This window comes from Malaya genurostris, chromosome 3 (genome assembly GCF_030247185.1).
Source record: "Malaya genurostris strain Urasoe2022 chromosome 3, Malgen_1.1, whole genome shotgun sequence".
NCBI lineage: Eukaryota > Metazoa > Arthropoda > Insecta > Diptera > Culicidae > Malaya > Malaya genurostris.
Window position 1 is genome coordinate 178,621,816 of NC_080572.1, and position 20,976 is coordinate 178,642,791.

The 20,976-nt window shown below is 37.5% G+C and overlaps 1 protein-coding gene across 1 annotated transcript; it reads right to left on the minus strand.

Moving 5' to 3' along the window:
• Positions 1 to 6,673: 6,673 nt before the first annotated feature.
• LOC131436745 (uncharacterized) lies at positions 6,674 to 20,035 on the minus strand. The gene is made up of 9 exons (XM_058605630.1): positions 19,749 to 20,035; positions 15,464 to 15,510; positions 15,197 to 15,369; positions 14,606 to 15,137; positions 14,221 to 14,547; positions 13,914 to 14,164; positions 8,950 to 9,411; positions 7,531 to 8,895; positions 6,674 to 7,455 (listed from the first exon to the last, which is right to left on the minus strand). Exons 1-9 carry the CDS (start codon positions 19,796 to 19,798, stop codon positions 6,796 to 6,798), a joined length of 3,867 nt encoding a protein of 1,288 aa, XP_058461613.1. The 5' UTR covers positions 19,799 to 20,035; the 3' UTR covers positions 6,674 to 6,795.
• Between the last annotated feature and the right edge of the window lie 941 nt (positions 20,036 to 20,976).

Below are 20,976 nucleotides of genomic sequence, written 5' to 3' on the forward strand. Positions count from 1 at the left end.
TTTTGAAGAAGTAAGCGATATATCAAAGGGAAAGCATTGCTCTGATTGGTCAATCGATGCTAAAGTGAAGCTGTTCGAAGCACACGAATCTATAAATATAAGCAAAATTATAGCTAACGTTTCAGTCCGTCGTGTAGCATGCTAGAGGTAGGTTGTTACTAGACAGCAAGACAAAAGGTGACATAAAACGATTTGAAGCTTTAATTGGTATGCTCTGATCTTGTGTCATGCAAGTTCGGAAGAAATTCCATGTTATGTCGTTTGGCCTGAGAAATTGACAACTACCCCAGGGTAAATTTTGAGTGCATAAGATTAATTTCCAATTTATATTAGATGAACTCTATTGATAATAAGAAAAAGTTTATCGCTTTAACCGAAATCGCAGAATGGTATTACTGGTAGAGAAACGCTATAAAAATAACTGCTTGCATACAAAACTTACCGTATCGCAAACTTAAATATCGATATCCGTATCGTGTACAAACATACATTTGGGCTATTGGTATAATTTCGTCGGCTACAAAACAAATACAAATCACGACGAATAAAGTCTATATTCTGGGTTCGCGTGTTCGGTTTTGGTTCCTAACAAAGTTCAATCTAAGCAGACTCTCGTGCATTTGCGAATGTAAAAGTGTAAAGATTGATTGAACTGTTTGATTGTAGATCATTAGAAATTTTGGTTGCCTTGTTCCACATCAATGGCTCGAACAACCCCATGATCCTTGTAGTTTTTGTTCATAAAAACGCAATGGGGTTTGCTGAGTTACCTCCTAAACAAATTTCATGTGCGGGTTTTGATGATCATGCTTTATTGCCAATAAGAAACGTCACTTTATACCATTATATCTCTGGAACTAGAAATCACAGTCACTTGATCTTCAAACCTGACCCACTATTCAATAGCGGCTTGAAAACGAGTTATAGCTTGTTGAAATTGGTTCAGCCATCTCTGCTAAAATTGAACGGAACAAAAAAAAACTTTTAAAAGTACACACACAGACATAACATATAACACTATCACACTAGGCTCCGTTCGAAAATCGGTTTTCTAGTAATTCAAATACTTTTTTATAGAAAAAGGCAAAACTTACCAACGAAAAACTCTTCTTAATCCACCTAGTGGTGCGATAATGCCTTCCTCCTGCCATTTAACAGTCTTATTAAAACATTCGTAAGATTCAATCCTCATTATTATTATGAGCTCATCAAATAGCTTCATTCAAACCAGTCTAAATCTTGCAAAATTGATTCTATCATCTCCGAGAAATTTGGTGCATTGAAAATCACTGGGATTTGTCGTTTACGTCATATTAAACCAGTGTTGGTGATTGTCGATAAATTGACAGAAGCTTATCGAGATTTATCAATATTGTATACAACATTTTCAATCCGGTAGAAGATGCTACAAGATCTCGAATCTCTCAATGCATGAACCGCGAGAGATTTTTTTTACATTTCTCCGCTCCACTTCATACTCTAAGTATTTCATGGCACGAAAAAAAAATTTCTTTCTAATAATGATTGGTGCTGTGTGGAATTTGCCAAAAGAGAATCGCAATTTGACAATTATCGATGATCGATTTGATGATTCTCATACTAGGTTGCAATATTTCAAAACACTTGTGTGGAGCATTCACATACATTTTCATAGACACAACTTATACAAAGGTTATATGCACATATAGTTAGAATAAGCGTTAGTAAAATGATTCTATCGCAATTATCCACTGCCAGTATAGAATCGGATCGCAAAACGAGAATAAGCGACCAATTGTTGCTTCAGAGAGAATCCCCACAGCAGCGAGCTAACCTTTGATTCTCAGACAGGTCATCGAGATAAATTCGCTCTCGCACTGGTATGTATTCTATGTTAAATGAACCATGCCGGTTTTTTTGTTGCTGCAATGATATCCGTCTCTTTTTGATGGCACTGGTTGAATCTTGTGAAGAGTTGCTAGTGAGCGTTCTTTGATACGAGAAAAGCCATCCTTGTATTAAACATTACATCTCTCGAAACGGAAATATTCGTCATAACCCTTCCAAATTTGATTGACATTGTTAGCTTTCAAACAACTTTATCGAAATTCGTAGTCGTAGTTGAATTTGGTTTACGAGCGTTATACGTAATTCAATAGAAGCTTTCAAACGAGCCTAGCTTTGTTAAAATCGGTTCTGTCATCTCTGAGAAACTTGAATGCAAAAAACAACACGTTTTGTCGCTTATGTCACTTATACCATCGCCGGGAGCGGAAGTGACAGCCATTTCATCTTCGATTTTTTCTAATAGTATCTTTTAAACGAAAATAAGCTTGTTAAAATCGGTTGAGCCTCCTCTGACACAATTGAGCGGTAAAAAAATTATCATTTATCGTTTTATCAGTTTAATCACTTATACCATCATATCTCCGGAACCAGAAGTGAGTTAAATGGTATTTAACACTATGGGTCTCCGAGGCTCCGGTCCAATGTCGGTTTTCCAGCAATTGTAATACCTTTCTATATAGAAAAGCAAAACGGTTCATTATTAACAATGCTGTTTGGACGAATAGCATCAATTGTGCTATCCGTGAGGATGAAATAATGGTTTGAAATTAATGTGACTGCTGCTGCTATATAAGGGCCATTCCACCAACTGCCGACAAAGTTTTGAAACCCGTGCATCTCCGAATTCGATGAAACTTTATAATATGATAATCTGAACCAAAAGAAGATGTTTGGTGTAATTTTTAATGGGCGGAGTTACACCATTGATTTTCGGCGCGCGATAAAAATTTCGATTAATTGAAAAACAACACTTTTAATTCTATTTTTTTCGACCTTTAAACTAAGTGCAAAAATTTTAAAATATACATGTTCTTATGTAAAACTGTTCCAGCTTTAGGATAAAAATATTTTGAGAACTTAAAAAATATTCTAAAGTGCAAAAAAAATCATTTTTTTTCAAAAAAATGTTTATTTTTCTTTTTCGCAAACTTTATTTTAAATTAAATATTTTCATTCGATTCCTCGTACTTTTTTACATAAGAATCAATTTTCAAAAATATGGGACTCTTTTTGCATCAACAGCAGTTGAAACGCAAAGAACGCCGCTCCACGGCACGGATTGATCATTCACGACGTTACGAATTAGCGAGGTGATTGTCAAAATCAACAAAGGTGTGGAAAAACCTTCTTATTATTTCTTATGCATTAAACCGGGGTAAAATGAATGATATATCTAACTTCTCATGCATTAAACATATTATTATTAACAACATTCATAATATATTTGAACGAAAAATTACATTTATTTAAAAATTTTAAACTGTTCAACAACTTGTGAGCTCGAGATAGTTTTAACATTTACATAGTTTTCCGATCAATTGAAGGAATGACAGTGTGAAAACGCTGTGTTCCCTTAATTGTTATTGCTTTTGAGAACCGATCTTCAAGAATTCGCTTTTTGTTTTCGTATAAATCACAACCCAAGAAGAAGAAATTGATGTTTTTAATGGAACTCCGTGCCCATTCATACAAATTCATTGCGGTTAAAATTGGCTGTTTATTTCCCCTTTGAAGACCAGCTTTCATTGCAAGGCGATTTACACTCCCAGCCACTCCATCACAAGGTCCTTTTCCATGAGCAGTCGCAAAAAAAGTGCAATTCGGCTTCAATTTGGAAATCGGAGTGATGATAATATAAATTGGCGATTTTTTTTTCTATTTTTGAACTGCCGAGAAGTAGTAGATCTTTTCAAGATTTATGAATTTTTTTTTCAAATGTTCGATCACTTTTTCCTGGAACATATACACAGAATCATGTTTCCAGCAGTCTGAAATTCCAAGCAAGCAATAGTGTTTTACTTCTTCATTTTCTCTGTAGTATATTATTGTTGGAAATAACGTGGCTTGATTATTGTTCCAGTGGAAGACTTGCGCAGTGTCTTGAGCTACGAATGCAAAATTTTCGGCGAAATCTTGCACCGCAACAATTTTTCCGGGAGCTAAATTTTCCCTTAGTTCTGTGAAGTATTTGCTTCGTTTTGAAGCCACAAAGTCATGAAGTAATAGTTTCTTGAGATCTTCCATGAGGGTGTCAAGAAACTCATCAGCCTCAGTGCACACATCGAGAATAGTACAACGTTTAGTTGTTGTCCATTTTTTATAACTAACTTCATCAATACCATTTTCATCAAAATAAGATTGAAGTTTATCATGCATCGTGTTGGTTTTTGGACACGATTATCAATTTTGGCTATAATACGATTCGTTCGATTCTAGGCAAATCAATTTAGTCAATAGGTCCTTGTTTGAAGGGTGTTCTTCATTGATCCACGAGCTGTTTTTGTTGAGGTCGAAGTGAAGCAAATTTCGAAAATACATTTTTGACGTGTGGACTTAAAAGTTGAGTTTTCCAAAATCTAAGGTTATTGTTATTGTTATTGATTGTATTAAAGAAACAAGATGTCAATTCTACCTGTTTTTCTCAAACTTGAGAGCGTTTTTGATATTTTCGATAATTGAGGAATATTCTCGAGTCAAAATATTCGTATATGTTGAGGGAACAATACCGAAATCTTTCTTGAATCGCTCAGTTTCGGCTTTTCTTCCAGCTTAATAGACGTATAAGAATTTTTATTCAATCTGTAATTTGTTATGAAGTGAAACTTATGTTCTTTTGAAATGAATTGAAACAAACAATTTATACAAAATGATTATATGGTCAATAAAATGCACATGCACATACGATTTTTCTCTCACTGGTGAAACTTCTAATGCAACATCTATCGAATCCTCGACCACAAAGTTGCTATGCGTTGAGCATTGGTTACTAGATACATCGGAAAAAGTTTGGCTGTGATATTCTTCCGGCGTTTGCGATATATTTTCAAGAGAATAAGTTATCACATCTTTACGACATTTTGTGCATAGTAAAGAGTTTTTACCAGCATCACTAAATATCCATAACTTGTCAACAGGAAAAGGACGTAAATCGCTTTAGAATCTGAAGATAAAACACGTTGCAATGTTTGGTTTTGAGATAGAGAAATATATCTAATGAAATCAACTTACGAGATGATGGCTTTTCAAACGGATTACAACAAATTGTTCTTCTTTTGTTGTTGAGTGAACTCATGTTTTAATGCAGTAAAGGAATTTCACAACACTTGAAATTATGCGCTTAAACTCGTTGACAATATTAAAAAAAAAACACTTACGTTATTATATTTTTACACGGTTAAAGTCACAGTAAACCAGAGTATTATAGAAAAACACAATATCAATTTACCAGCAGGTACAGAAATTAATGAAGTCTGTGAAAGAAAAAATCGCAACTGAATACTACTGTCGATGTGACTACAGTTTACTATTTGGCGCTTCAACTGCTGTTGATGCAAAAAGAGTCCCATATTGTTGAAAATTGATTCTTATGTAAAAAAGAACGAGAAGTCGAATGAAAATATTTAATTTAAAATAAAGTTTGCGGAAAAGCAAAAAAAAAATTAAAAATAAATGTTTTTTTTTGAAAAAAAATGTTTTTTTGTACTTTAGAATATTTTTTAAGTTCTCAAAATATGTTTATCCTAAAGCTGGAACATTTTTACATAAGAACATGTATATTTTAAATTTTTTGCACTTAATTTAAAAATCGAATTAAAAGTGTTGTTTTTCAATTAATCGAAATTTTTATCGCGCGCCAAAAATCAATGGTGTAACTCAGGCATGGCAAAAACACGGATCCGTTCTGCACGGTACTCACCATCACTCGTGAGCACACCACCAGGAGTATTGAATGCTACGCTTCGTGCCCGTGTTGAAAAACACACACCGAACGCAGTAGAAAAAGCACCCGTACCGGTGGTCGTGTAATTGCCAAGCAACGGTGTTTGGATTTTCGGGCAGCACTGAAGTCGAGTGTTCCTGACTTCGGCAAACACCGAAGCCGAGTGTTTCCAATTTGCCATATACGTTGCTTGTACTATAAGCACCTATAGCACCACGGTATGACGAAAAATGCGTTTGAATGATTAATTCTTTTTTCATCAATACGCGTCTGATTGAATTCAATTGATTGACATTATAACCAACGCATGGGTGCTCTTCGGTGCCTTCGCGAAATTGAAAACACTCGGCTCCGGTGTTTAACGAAACTGAAAACACGCAGTTTCGGTGTATGCCGAAGCTTGAAACACCAGCGCCGAAAATAAAACAGCGCCACAAGCACCGTGGCTTCGGATATTGCGTTTCGTGTTTCTCTTTGTGCACTGGCACGCAATGGCATTCTCAATACACGCGGTGGCGGTGGTTATATGAAGCACGCAGTGCAGTGCAGTGTTTGGACATGCCTGGTGTAACTCCGCCCATTAGAAAGTACACCAAACAGATTATCACATCATAAAGTTTCATCGAAATCGGAGATGTACGGGCTCAAAACTGTGTCGGCAATTGGTGGAATGGCCCAGAAACAGGTGCAGTCTCTTCAACATTGAATAAGGTCGAAGCGTTGTTGAACACACAAAGTGTAGTTCATTTTCTTATTTTCTGCATATTGAAATTTCTTGCTATTTTCGGGATTTTTAGGAATTTGGTACATTTCGGATACTGACACGAATAGGGAGTTCATATTATGTTGAATCCTTATTGTATTGATGATGTGATAAAATATTGATTATTCATTCATTTGCCATTTTTTAAATAAACACTTTGTTTATTCTGTAAGTATCAACAAAATCAATATCAAATTATCTTATGAATTAAGTCCTGCACCACTTGTTCAATTATAAGCTATTCCATCGTATACATGATATCACTTCAGTTCAACAAATACTGTTCGATTTTGTTACCAGCTAACATATAAATCTGGTCCGGAGTTGTTGGTGTGCCCATAGGAATCCATTCGTCTGGTAGACTGGCATCCTGCCTAGCTGACTTAAGAGCGTTGCGAAGTGCAAACAGTACCACGATGGACATGTTCAGAGCTGGCTCACCCGTGGCTTTCGAGCGAAGTACCCCCGCAGGATTAGCACTGTTCTGCAGAAACTTGATACGGAAATCGATTGGTATATCTTTCGCGCCCGGAGGTTTGTACGTCCAGGTACGATCAGTCAACAAGGCGCCACTGGCGTTATCATACACTAGTGCTTCCGTGAAGTAGTACCCGATCCCCATCACAAAAGCTCCCTCAATCTGTCCAACATCGATGCCAGGACTCATGCTTTCGCCGGTGTCTTCCAGGATGTCCACCCGTTTGATTTGTACATTTCCCGTCAGTATATCGGTTTCGATTTCCGCACAGCTCAGACCCCAGATGTAGTAGGGCTTTAGATCCTCGGCCTTATATTGGGCCTCTGCGCAAAGATCAATGCTTTTGTCGTTAGACAGTTTCACCACTTTTTCCCAAGATGCGCCCTCATTCGCATCGCGAATAGGTTTCATCCGGTCCAGCAGCATATCGCATGCTTTTTTCACGGCCTGAAATTGTACTTATAGTTTGTAACTCGGACTAGAAATTACACGCTCATATCTCAAATACTAAAGACTACTTACATAGCAAACAGCTTCACTAGTAATACTCCCACCCGTAACAATGGCATTTGGAGAGGTCCAAGTGGTGGACGGTTTCACATTGACCTTCTCTAGTCCGATTCCCAAAGCATAGGCAGTTACTTGTGCGACTTTGGTGTTCATGCCCTGTCCCATTTCAATTCCTCCGTGTGTAACGGATACGGTACCGTCTCCCGCAAAAATGGACACAATCGCGTTAAGTTGTCCAAAGTAATCCAACCAGTATTGCATGGGAATTATTGCGATACCGCGTTTCTTCCAACGATTGCCAGCATTGAACTCGTCGATGGCACGCTTGCGTTCATCATACTTTACATCCTGACGAAACTGGGGCATCAACTGTAGCATCTTGTTGTCCTTCGCCATGTTTGCCATTCGAACCTCGAATGGATCAAGTCCCGTTTCATGGGCGATGTGTTCCATGATATTTTCTATCATTGCCACCCCCTCGGTTGTACCGGGCGATCGGCACCAAGTGTTACTAGCCGCATCGGTTCGAACTGCTTTTCCGACAGTTTTCCATGTTTTTGTGTCGTAGCAGTTTTTGAAGAACTCAGTAGTCGCTCCCTGTACGGATTCGTTTAGCGAAACTCCATAATCTTGAGCATAACTATTGTTCATTTTAGTTATTTTGCCTGTTTTATCGACGTCAATATCATAATCATTAATGCAGCCGTAACGTTTTCCGATCGCTCGCATATTCTCTTCAATTTTCAGTACAAATCGTACAGGACGATTTGTTAGATGAGCCGCCAGTGCGCATGCACAAGCTATTTGCGTAGCTCTTGAAATTTTAGCTCCATATCCACCTCCCAATCTACGAACTTGTAAATTGAAACTATTTTGAGGAAGTTTCAGCGATTCAGCAATTGCTGTCTGAGTGAGATCCATCCATTGCGTAGACGAATAGACGTCCATCCCATCCTCGATCGGCACGCAAACACAAGTTTGCGTTTCCATGGTGTAGTGGTATTGTCCCGCAATTTCAAAGCGTCCCTTGATGTTCTTGGTGGCAGTCACTGCCGGAGCCACTCTGTAAGACTTACCCTTCTTATCAAAAGAAACATCGAAAAAGCGATCTTGAACATTGACGTCCATAATAGATTTTAAAGTGGGATAGATCGGTTTATCCGAGGTTTTTTGGTACGTTATGGTGACTTCGTTAGCTGCTCTCTGTGCCGAATTGAACGTTTCGGCCACTATGACACCGATGGGTTGTCCGTGAAATTGGACCTGGCCGCTGCAGAAGATTTCCTCGACATCTTGGTTGCCATGACTAGCTGGCATGAAGTTGTTTATTCCTGGAATGTCCTTAGCAGTAAAGAATCCGACCACGCCTGGCATTTTCTGAAAGAAAATTTAGTAAAACAAGTATTGTTACAATATCAGAACTAAACAAACCAACGCAGCTGAGGGATCTATTTGGGCTATCCTGGAGTTAGTCTGGGTTGCTAAAACGTAAGCCGCATACAACTCGCCAGGCTGTGGTGGTAGGTCATTGCAATATTTGGCTTCGCCGGCAGTCTGAGCTAACGCCTCAATTTTGGGAACATTCCTTGTCAGTGGCCAATTTTTCTTGTATGTGTCAAAAGTTTGTTTTCCCGATGATAATGGCCTTTGCATAACTGTACTACCGGATTTGTACTCTGACTTCACATTGATCTGCCCTTCCGGTGCAATGCCGAGAATGAATTTGTAGAACAACGAGACGGCCAGGTTTTTACGGTACTCAACGGATGCATCGGGCAAAACCCAATCGGGATCCAATTCGGCCGCTAGAGCATTGCAGGCCGCCTGAAGAGTGTTGTTGTCGAAGGGATTTTTACCGATCAGCAGTTTCTCGGTGTTGGTAGCGTGAGTAAACTGGAAAATAATAACAAAATCAATGGTGTTGGAAAGTTTTTCTTGTAAATCATGTTTCTATTCGATTTAGCGGTATAAATAAATCATAATAGGGTAACGGCTCCAGTAGTCATCTCATATCCGAAAACCACCGTCACCATTAGTTAGAGCGATATCTGCTGTAGGGTTGCCGGATTGCCGGACTTACATAAAATCTGCCGGGATGCAGTACGACTGACGACTTTAGAAAAATATTAGCGGTTATCCGATAAAACGTGAAGTTATTATTAACTTAGCTTAACATTCAATGTCCAGCGAGAGGAAGATTAGAAAAGCTAGATGATGAGTTGTGATAGTGAAAAATGAACAAAAAGAGATGACGCTTGACAGATAATCTACCGAAAAACTTGAAAAACTTGAAAGCAAGATGGTTTAAACAAAATTTAATTTTGATCAGTCTTCGTTCAAATGGAGAATTAGATCCCACCATTGGAAAGCTATGAGTTCATTAATAAGCACTCATCGACTGAAACACGGTTTTTAACCAAAAACATGATCACTTTGACAAAACTATGCGCATATTCCATGCATCGTCGAGTTTCCGGTAAAAGGAAGTTCACGGAACATTTTAACGTCGGGTGCGTGAGTAATAATCGGCTAAAAAATATAATAATAATAATTAATATAATAATAAAAGTATTGAACAGTTTTTGAACTATTTTTTCGGCAGTGGGGCTTCTTAGAGTCGAAGCAACAACATTGTATCCGAATTTTATCTCAATTATTTTATTGAAAGTCGAAAAATTGACAAAATGGGATGACTATTGGTACAATAGCCCTAAATGGATGATGTTGAAAGTTGAACAAACATGAACTTTATTAATCACGAGTTCATTTGTGATGTCATCTTGCAAAACCTGATTAGGTTTTACACAAAAATAACATAACCTTATGAAATGAACAAGATGATCGTCTTTTGACCAGTGAGTTATTAGATTTTTTATCGTGACGTCACAAATGAACTAAGATTCATCCTTGACAGTTCAGCGGTACTATTTACAAACAAGCGTAAACAAAAATCGGAGTACACATCTTAAACAATCGTTTATACACTTTTATTTAATTAAACTCAATATTAAACCGTATCCAATCATGAACAAATGTTTTAATACTCTTTTTAGGTGATATGCACAGTAAAAGATTTCATCCATTTTGTCAACAGACAAACAAAAAAAAGTCTGTTTACAAACAGTACCGCTGAACTGTCAAAATGTGTTCATCCGATTGACGGTAAAAAACCTAATATTAGGTCACTGCTAATCTCAATCGGATGAACACTTTTTGACAGTCCAGCAGTACTGTTTGTAAACAGAAATTTCTTTTGTTTGTTTATTGACAAATTAGATCAGACCATTTACGGTCCGTATCGCCCAAATGAAGTTTTAAAACATTTGTTCACGATTGAATACGGTTCGTTTTGGATAATTATTCAATAAAAGTGACTAGTTCCAAAGTGTAAAGATGATTGTTTTAGATGTGCTCTTCGATTTTTGTTTAAGCTTGTTTGTAAACAGTACCGCTGAGCTGTCAAGGATGAATACTTGTTCATTTGTGTCGTCACGATAATAAACCTAATTAGGTTTTGCACGAACATGCCATAACCTCACAAAAATGAACAGAATGAACTTTTTTTGACAGTCGACGTGTACTTGTTTACAGTTTAAAAGTTCATCAGAAGTTCATCGTTCGAATGTAAAAAATGCAAGTCGCCTCACACTCAACAGATTCATACATATATCGCTCCTTGATGCTGGAAACACATACAGGGCCTTTTTTTTATTTAATTTCACTGTGGAATACGTTTTTAACAAACACTATAACTAAAAATATTGCCCTGTATGTGTTTCCAGCATCAAGGAGCGATTTATGTATGAATCTGTTGAGTGTGAGGCGACTTGCAATTTTTACATTCGAACGATGAACTTTTAAACTGTAAACAAGTACACGTCGACTGTCAAAAAAAGTTCGTTCTGTTCATTTTTGTAACTTTCTCCCATCTTTCCGGCAATTTACGGATCCCGGCTCGAAAAAAGGAGTCCTCTTTTGAAGCAATCCATTTTCCAACTCTTCGAAGGATTGAAAATGTTGATCTGCCAGGCCGTGTGCCATCGAACGGAATAGGTGGAAGTCAGAAGAGGCGACATCTGGGGAGTACGGCGTGTGGGGCAAGACTTCCCATTTCAGCGTTTCCAGGTACATTTTGGCCACTTTTGCGACGTGAGGCCGAGCATTGTGGTGTTGAAGGATGACTTTGTCATGTCGCTCTTGATATTGTGGCCGCTTTTCTTTTAGCGCGCGACGAAGGCGCATCAGTTGCGTTCGGTAGTGATCTCCTGTGATGGTTTCACCCGGTTTGAAGCGCTCGTAGTAAATCACACCGAGCTGATCCCACCAAAATACAAATCAACACCTTAGCGCCGTGAATATTCGGTTTTGCCTTCGACGAAGTAGCATGCCCGGGCTTTCCCCATGATTTTCTGCGTTTAGGATTATCGTATCGAACCACCGGTTACGATTCGATGTAAAAACCCCTTACGATTTTGTCTTTGAAGCAGTTGCTCACATACAAATAGACGGCGCTCGATGTCCCTCGGTTTCAACTCGTACGGCACCCAGTTTCCTTCTTTCTGAATCATACCCAGGACCTTGAGACGTTTTGAAATGGCTTGCTGACTCACTCCCAACGATTCGGCAAGCTCTTCTTGGGTAAGCTTCATGAAGTAATGCTTCTAGTTGCAAAACCTAATATCCACCCCAATGGCTCGATTAAGTTTTGCAAGACGAAATCAGAAATGAACTCGTGACAAAAAACAAAAAATCATGTTTGACATGTGCCGGCGGTTTTTTGTTTTTATTTCGCTGTCAGATGCTGTATTCAAGCAATGTTCATATCTCTCTTAATGCGGTGGCACAAATATTAGTGAACTGCTCTGTAATAATATAATTTGATTATATAAACAAGCTCTCATTCCTTATACAATGGAACGTCAAACGACAGATTGTATAGAGGACACATAGCTAGAATAATCACCTTTATTTTGTACTTCGATCGAATCGGAATATTTCGATCAAATTCAATACAACGAAATTTTAACGGGCTTCGATTGCATTTACATTTCAAAATTAATATAAAAATTCTTCTACTTTTTGAGTTCTCTGTTCCGTATTATGAGAAATTTATGATTACTAGTAACAGGCAGAAATTCATTTACATAATAATATACTGTGTGCAATGAAATTGTATGAACGTAGCTTAACATATTGTTAACAACAACGTCACCACAACAGAAAGCGTTGACTTCAGGAACCAGCTTCATAGCAAGGACTTGGTAAAACCTAATTCGGTTTCACGTGACACAAATGAGCTGCCGCTGGAAAGGAACCCCGAAATTGTACAAAAAGTTGCTTACCAAACTGTGTTACATCGTGATGGATGACAAAATTATCTTCTAATCCGATTTCGATCAACTTTCTGAGCAAGAATAATTTGATTTTCCAGAGGATGTAAAAAAAAATTTATAGAAATTATCAAAGAATTAGGTGATCTGGCGGCGATTTGCAGATGCGGTGAAGTATTAATAGTTAATTGTAAAGCATTTGTGTCCAAGCGGCAGAAAATACACAATAAATAAAGCGGATGGGTAATGTCAGAGACATAACCGGATTGACGTGAATACGAATAACATTGGCTCACTGAAACTGAAACTGTGCACTTATAAAGCACAATATCAACTTCGACGAGGGAAAAATATAGGTTGAAATGGGGATAAATGAATATTCAATAATAATAACAATAAATCCAGCATCAAATATGATAACACACAACGAAATTATAGAAAATAATAGAAATAGTTCTTAACAATAACGCAAGCGCTATCCGAAATAATTTAAACTACAGTTGTTTCGCAAAACAGTGGAAATGTTTTGTGAAGAATATTATTCTTTGTATCTTGAATCTAGAATCGAGACTTCTACCATCAATATAATTTTGTTATTGTTTCAATTATTGCATTTATATTATCATCGCAATCGATCGTGTCTTGTGCACAACCCTGTAATTGTTTTAATAGTCTAATACGATTTGATCGATGAATGTTTGTTGAAAAGCACAATATTTTGTTATAAATGCGGCATAATTCGGGACGATACCGATGCTTGTGTAAAGATGTGTTCCACATGAATACTTTCATTTTCGCATTGCGTGTCGGCGTTGCCCGTCGTAGTTGAATGTGCTAGTGACGGCGCAAACAAACAAAAAATATGTTGATACATTAGGTACAACAAAATATTCACGATTTAAAACTCTCCCACTCTCCCAGAGGGTAAATTTAGAAAAAGATGGTCTATAGTAAACTTTTAAGAAAAATTACAATGAATAATTATATGGCTAGCCTTACGATCGTGCTCATCGTTGAAATGAAATCAGAGGGATCAGGGTGTAATAAAAAAATCAGATTACTCACATTCGGATTTATGCCACCAAAGCATATACGGGCTTCGTCCACACTATTTTTGCTGTTGTTAAGTTTAAGGAGAAACGCACCATTCACATAAGCGTGCGCATTTTGTGCTCTTGGCATGATTTTGAACGATCGAAAGAAATTGACCGATGGATCCAGCGGTGGAAGACTTAAGTTTTTGATAATTTTTTTGCTCATGTCCATCTGCACAAATTCCATAGGACTAACAGTAGATGTTTTCCCTCCAAGTTCAACTGAAATTATATATGTTAAACCCTTATCTTATACACATCAATACATCAGTGCGAACCGATTGTAAGCTGAGCCCCAACTGCTTCTAGAATCAGATAAATGTCGGACGGAAACTCGTGATGTTGGTTTTTAATGCATAAATTCCCAGCAATCGTTCCTGAATTACGAACGGGTACGCTTGCTACCAAATCTATATGCTTGGCCAACTCAGTACAGTAGCTGAGATTGTTAGTCTTGTTCGCAGCTTCCGACAGGATGGTCATGAACTCCGTCAACGAAACATTTCCACCGACCAGTAACTCATTTCCCATCGAGTGAGAGTGTAGTTCGTCGATCGAGTTGATGTCAATGAAAACCTTCAAGTTTTCGCTTCGTCGATAAACTCCTGTCATAAGAAAAAAAAATTAAGTTATTCAAATTGATGATAGTGTTAACTTCCATACCGTGTTTGGTGTTTCCGGCTACTAACATGTAGGGCTTTTCCCCGATTTTCTCGAGAACGGAAAAAATCTCATCTATGTTATAGACTTTGTGCCATTCGGTGTCATTTTCAAAGATCATCCGAATCGGTTGTTTCGCACGTATTTGCTCAATAGCAGAGCACTTTCCTGAACATGTTGTTCCCGTTTTTGGACATAGTTTGGTTAGGTCTTCAATGTCCCTACAAGCTTCCAAAAGTTGCTTATCAGCATCGATAGCTAGAGATTTGAAGGCATCCAGAATAGGCCGATAGCCAGTGCATCGACAAATGTTTCCTCCGAAGGAGTTTTCTATTTCCTCCATTGATACCTGGCCTTTTTTGGATTCGAGCAAACTGTACATGTTCATGACCATACCCGGAGAACAGTACCCGCACTGTGTTCCGTTAAAGTTGGCTAACCGTTGCTGAGCTGGATGGTATCCATCCTTTCTGTTGCCGATTCCTTCTATGGTGAGAATATCCGTTCCATGACAGGCGAACACCGGTAGAAGGCACTAAAACGTTATGATCATCATTCAAGGTTATTTTACTTAACAGGATAAACGCGACATACAGAATTCACGGCCCACGATGTTGTCTGCTTTGTTACCGGGTGTGTACCATTCATGTTGACAATACATGCCCCACAGCCCCCTTCGAGACACATGAACTTAGTTCCGGTGAGGTGCGCATGGTTCCGAATGAAGGTGTTCAGTGATGTGTCCACCGGTACCGTCTTGGAATTCACTGTTGTAGTTTGATGTTATAAAATGAAGAATTCGAATGGTGTTTCAACAATTGCAATTAATAAAAAGACTTAGTTCTATTACAGTTAACTCACCAGTATATGTTTTTCCATTAATCGTAAATGTTATTTCTTCCAGAGGACTGCAACGAAAAATTTAAAATAATTTGGCATTGAATTGTATGGAATCATTGAAAGAAAACTTTAAACGAGTTGGTCTTGGCGGATTGCACACTGATGTTATCATGATTGCGACTAATAAGAGTTGCTTAGGAATATAGGAAATTTTGATTTATGGGAGGACAACGACTCCTCCGATTGTTCCATAGGTGAACTGGAGTTGGTGATTTTGTTTGTTTATTTTTCGTCAATCAAGAGTAGACCATAGGATTGATTACACTAACCATCTTAAATTATGAACAAATGTTCTAAACAGATCGCTAAATAATGTATTTGTATGGGTCTACGGTTCGTTCTAAGCAAGCGATGAGTCTTTTGAATATGATATGTTGTTTATAATATGTTCAAGCGTCTGGTGCACGTTCATATGACCGAAGAAAAATATATCTAAATTACGGAGATGGCTAAACCGATTTTTACAATCTTAGATTCAAGGGACCACAAGATTTCGGAAAGGTCTTGTGGTCTCATACAAAATTCTGAATATTATTTAGATCCGACTTTCGGTTTCGGAATTATGGGATGAAATGTGTAAAATATATGAAAATAAGTGCATCAACTTCTCTCGAAGATGGCTAAACCGAGTTTCACAAAATTAGATTCAAATATCTTTAGATTCCATAGAAATTCCTGAATTTCTATTTGATCCGTCTTCGGGTTCCGGTAGTACTTAATGTTTAGTGTAAAAAATCTAATTTTAAATTATTTACTTTTTTTTCTTAGAGATGGCTTATGGTCCTCTGCAAGACTCTGCAAGGTCCTCTGCAAGACTTTTGAATTATACCAGTCCCCGGCTTCCGGTTCCGGAAGCACAGGAAATAGTGATCACAAACTGTAAAATGGAGTGAACTTGCTTTTCTCAGTGATGGCTTATGGCCTTATCATTCTATACATAACTCCCGAATGTCATCCGGGTCTGACTTCCGATTCCGCAATTACAAGGTGATGAGTGTCCAAAATTTCAAAAGTCTCATAAAGCGCACCGGTACGTACATGCGGTGGTACGAAATAAGAAAACACAATACCGCCTCTACGAACGAATGCGCTGTGCAAGATGTTAGATTTCGTACACACGATAAAAAACGAAATTAGCAAATAATACCTCGTGCAACACTATTAGCAAAAGAAAAGGAGAAAATTAAGCTGTTTCGCCACTTTCGATTTTTGAGGGATATTAGCGTTCAGAACACCAGATGGCAAATTTAATAAGCTATTGCGAATGTATAAATGTTCGGCTGAAAAGCTTTTACCTTGTTAGATCATCCTCTTAATAGAATTTCTCTCCATTTGTCCGGTCTACCCAAAACTAGGCGCATTGTTCTCAGTTAGATACATTTACCGAAGCCGCATTCGGTATATTCTCTTTGCGCCCGACGAACGTTTTAGTATCCAATCTTTATTTGTATTGCTTTCATTGTGGATCATAGGATGTTTCGTTTTGTTGAACTAGAGGGAACTAACCTAGCCATCCAGCGGAAAATCATTGAACCACACGTTTTCTTTTCTTGAAATCGATTTTATTTCTTTCTCGTCTTTCTCGTTCTTTTCCGAAATTCGGTGAGAAGAAAAGACTATTTTGTGAAAAGAGACAGACATTTTATTTTTTTCCAAAGATTTTTACAATTAAAAATTCAAGTATGTTGGTATGCATCCAAGTTTGTTTAAAAAAGGGTAAGTTTAGAAAAAGTGCATTCACTTCGAGTTTTCGCGTCGCTTTAACAGCAGTATTGAACAATTTTGGAACTATTTTTTCTGCGGTATTGCTTTATAGAGCTGAAGCAAATATATTGTACTCGATTTCAACACTCGACGAGAATCGTCAAAATAATATGGCAACTCGACTAATGAGATGATTATTATAGCCCTAATAGAATATTACACTCCAATAAATATCCACATTATAGATACGTGAAAAGTTATATGAATATTTTTCACCCTACTTTAAATGGATTCTAATGGACTGGCATAAAGACTGTCCCAGAAAGTATGGACGCACTTTGATTTCGCTGTAAATAATTCACAAGTGTTAGATATTCAAATTTTATTCCATATACTGATAATATTAGACTACAACAACAGAATATAATTCTCAACGTTTGCAACATTTGCCATTGTAGACTAGCTGGCGCATCTTCTTGCGAAAGTTCCTCATTAAATTCCGTACAGACTTCTTGGCGACAAGTTATGACACTTTTTTTCAATCTTTTTCGAACTGTTGAATGGTTTCGGCTGCCGAGACATGTTTCCTAAGATGTGCCTTCGTTAATGCCCAAAATTGCTCAATTGGTCGAAATTGTGGGCAATTTGGTGGATTCATGTCTTTTCGGACGACCATTCTACCGTTGATTTCGAGTAGTAGCAAGAAGCAAGATCTGGCCAGAAGACAACAGGATCCTTGTAGCTTCGAATCATGGGTAGAAATCGTTTTTGTAAACATTCCCTGATGTATATTTCGCTGTTCATGGAAGCAATGGTGATGAAGGGTTTCGAAATCTTACCGCAGCTACAAATTGCTTGCCAGACCATAGCTTTCTTACCAAATTTTTTAATTTCAATCGATGTCTCGGACTGGGTTAACACTTGCCCTTTTCGCACCGTATAATATTGTGGTCCCGGCAAGGATTTGTAATCGAGTTTCACGTAGGTTTTGTCGTCCATGATTATGAAGTTCAAATTTCCAGCAAGAATCGTATTGTACAGCTTTCGAACCCTCGGCCTGATCGATGCTTCTTGTTTCGGACTACGTTTTGGTTGTTTCTGCTTCTTATAGGTTCGAAGATTCAAACGTTCTTTAGCACGAAGAACATTTGACTTCGAAGTGCCCACTTTTTTGGGCACATCCTGAACTGAAGCCTATACGTTTATCCAACTGAGGGTGAGCAGGATTTTTTTTCGACTCGTTTTCGGTTTATCCTCAAAGGTGTTATCCTCACCGAACTTCCTGATTGCATTTCGCACGACTTTTTTACTTACTCTTTCCATTTTTGCTATCTTTCTCAGTGACAGTCCCCGTTCTGTGCACCATTTGTATACAATTTTTCGACGTTGTTCTGCTGAAAGTCCGCGCATTTCGCAACAAACTAATGAAAACGAATATACAACTGCACGAGTGTTTAGAGAAGAGTGTAAACAACAGGACGCAACCATAAAAATTGACAGATTCTGAACCATTGCGAAATGGCAGCGGTTTTTGGTTGCGTCCATACTTTCTGGAACAGTCTTTATCATACCAAGGATGGATAAAGAAGGGTTAAAGAATAATAAAGAAGGGTAGGATAAAGAAGGGTTTTTAATATAGTAGAATTCAATGGATTTTTTTTCTTCAGAGGCGGTTTAGTTCATTCCAGTAACCGCTCTAGAGAAATAAATTTTTGATTTACCATACTCTGCCAAAATATTCTCAATTTGAACTGAATAGTTGAATTCGACATTTTTTATTTATATATTGGAATTTCAATTCAACTTACTTTCAGAATATGTAGTTTCCAGTTCTTTTACAATGCTATTCATCGATTCCAATGGTTCTGTTCATTTTCATAAACAACAGTTTCTCAGAGAAGTTTATCTGCATCTAGTCAAAGCAAGAGCCATAACTAGTAACGTTTATGTATTCATTCGATGACAATAACTCAAGCGTGAGATATCAGTCGCCGTTAGAAACCGGACAATGTTAGAAAACAGCACGAAGGGGTTAATTATAAATAATCTATAGCCCGAACTACCAACATCGGGTGCTAACAAGTTAGATTGCCGGTTACCTACCGATACGATCCGTGATCTTTTTATCCGAGGAATTTTCCACAGTGTCTTGGATAAAAATTGTAATGCAATGCGAAACCGGGAAAGGCCACATTTGAATGAATGAAATGTCGAATCATGTTTTTTCCAAAATGGATTGGTACCAGTAATGGAAATAATTGGTGTAATTTCATTATTTAACATGATGTCGGTGTGAACGTTTTTGTTAAACTGGTTTAGTTACATCATGCTACATTGATAAATTTATGCTAAACTATCCAATTAATATAGTCCTGATTAAACTCATACTAACTACAATTCACCGGACAACATTGTCTTATAAATGATTATTTGAATGAAGTTAACTGTTCTGAAGGAATATTTGAGTTCTAAAAATCGATAGCATGACTACCTGATTCGAATTGATTTGAAATCGCTTGAAGCAACTATAGCTTGTTATTACCTTCCAGTCTCCGAAGTGGTCCAGATGTACGAGCTCAAGGATGAAAACATCTTCTACAGGCTAACCACTACTAAAATATCCAAAACAAAAAAAAAAGCAGTCGATATTACAATTGCAGTAAACACAAACACACACGCTTTTAGGCACGACTTCTAGATGACCAAAATCCACGGTCAAGTCGGATCACAAATAAACGGCACAACGCGAACCAAATGTGCGAGATTTTCGTTACGACGACGACGACGTTAAACACGCGGCAATTTGTTTCAGTCACCTCTCACTACGACCGATCGTGAGCGAGTGGCAAAATGTCCAGCTGTTTCATGGTGATGACCGTTTATAGCTTGCTTGAGGATGCAGAAACGCAAGAGCAAAAAATTGGCTGAATCACTTTGCAGGGTGTTTTGACTTGTTCTACATGATATTGAGCTTGCGGAAAAAACAGAAGCGACGTTCAGAGATGCCATTTTAAAATCTGTGTTTCAACTTGAGAAATCTGTGTATTGCATATTTTCGATCATAATCTGTGAAAATCTGTTAGAAACATTTTGAAAATCTGTCATTTTTATGAAATACTCATGAAAATCTGTAGAAATCTGTGAATTTTGAAAAAATCTGTGTTCTGTGACACAGAATCTGTGTGGCAAAATATGTGAAAAAATCTGTGGTTTTACAGAAAAACCTGTGAATATGGTAACTCTGGTGACGTCTCTCTCGCCTGGTCAGATATTTTCTTAGAAAATATGCACTGATGAAAATTTGCACGATCGATTCATATGTAAAAAGCGCTACAACTTAATATGCTTCTTCATTTCAATACATAACCAAAGCGATTTGTTTTAAGATTTCATGTGCAAATTCACCTTGATGCCAGATTAGATTATTTTTCACTTAGCTTAGATGTGTTTTTTTTCCTTTGGATGTGAAGTGTTTTGCTATTGAATCGAACTACATGTGTTAAACACTTCATTTTCTAGTGGGAATGAGCACAGCACAAATGTATGTTAAAAAAAGGGATGTCGGAAATTTTGAATTATTCGATTATTTAATAATCGAGTATAATTTTGAAACTAATCGATTGAAATTTATTCGTTTATCTGGGTTATTAATCGATTACTCGATTATTCATTCGATTATTACCATGGAATTTTTTTTAGTTATTCGATTAGCTCAATAATCGAATATTAATTTTAAGCTAATCGATTAAATATTACTTGATTATCTGGGT

What these genes read in the sequence shown, in the direction of transcription:
- LOC131436745 (XM_058605630.1), bottom strand. Translation starts at nt 19,798, where the DNA reads ATGTTTTCATCCTTGAGCTCGTACATCTGGACCACTTCGGAGACTGGA. An exon ending in ACCACTTCGGAGACTGGAAG is followed by an intron (nt 15,511 to 19,748) that starts GTAATAACAAGC and finishes TTTTCGTTGCAG; the next exon opens with TCCTCTGGAAGAAATAACAT. An exon ending in TTGGTGGCATAAATCCGAAT is followed by an intron (nt 9,412 to 13,913) that starts GTGAGTAATCTG and finishes ATTATTTTCCAG; the next exon opens with TTTACTCACGCTACCAACAC.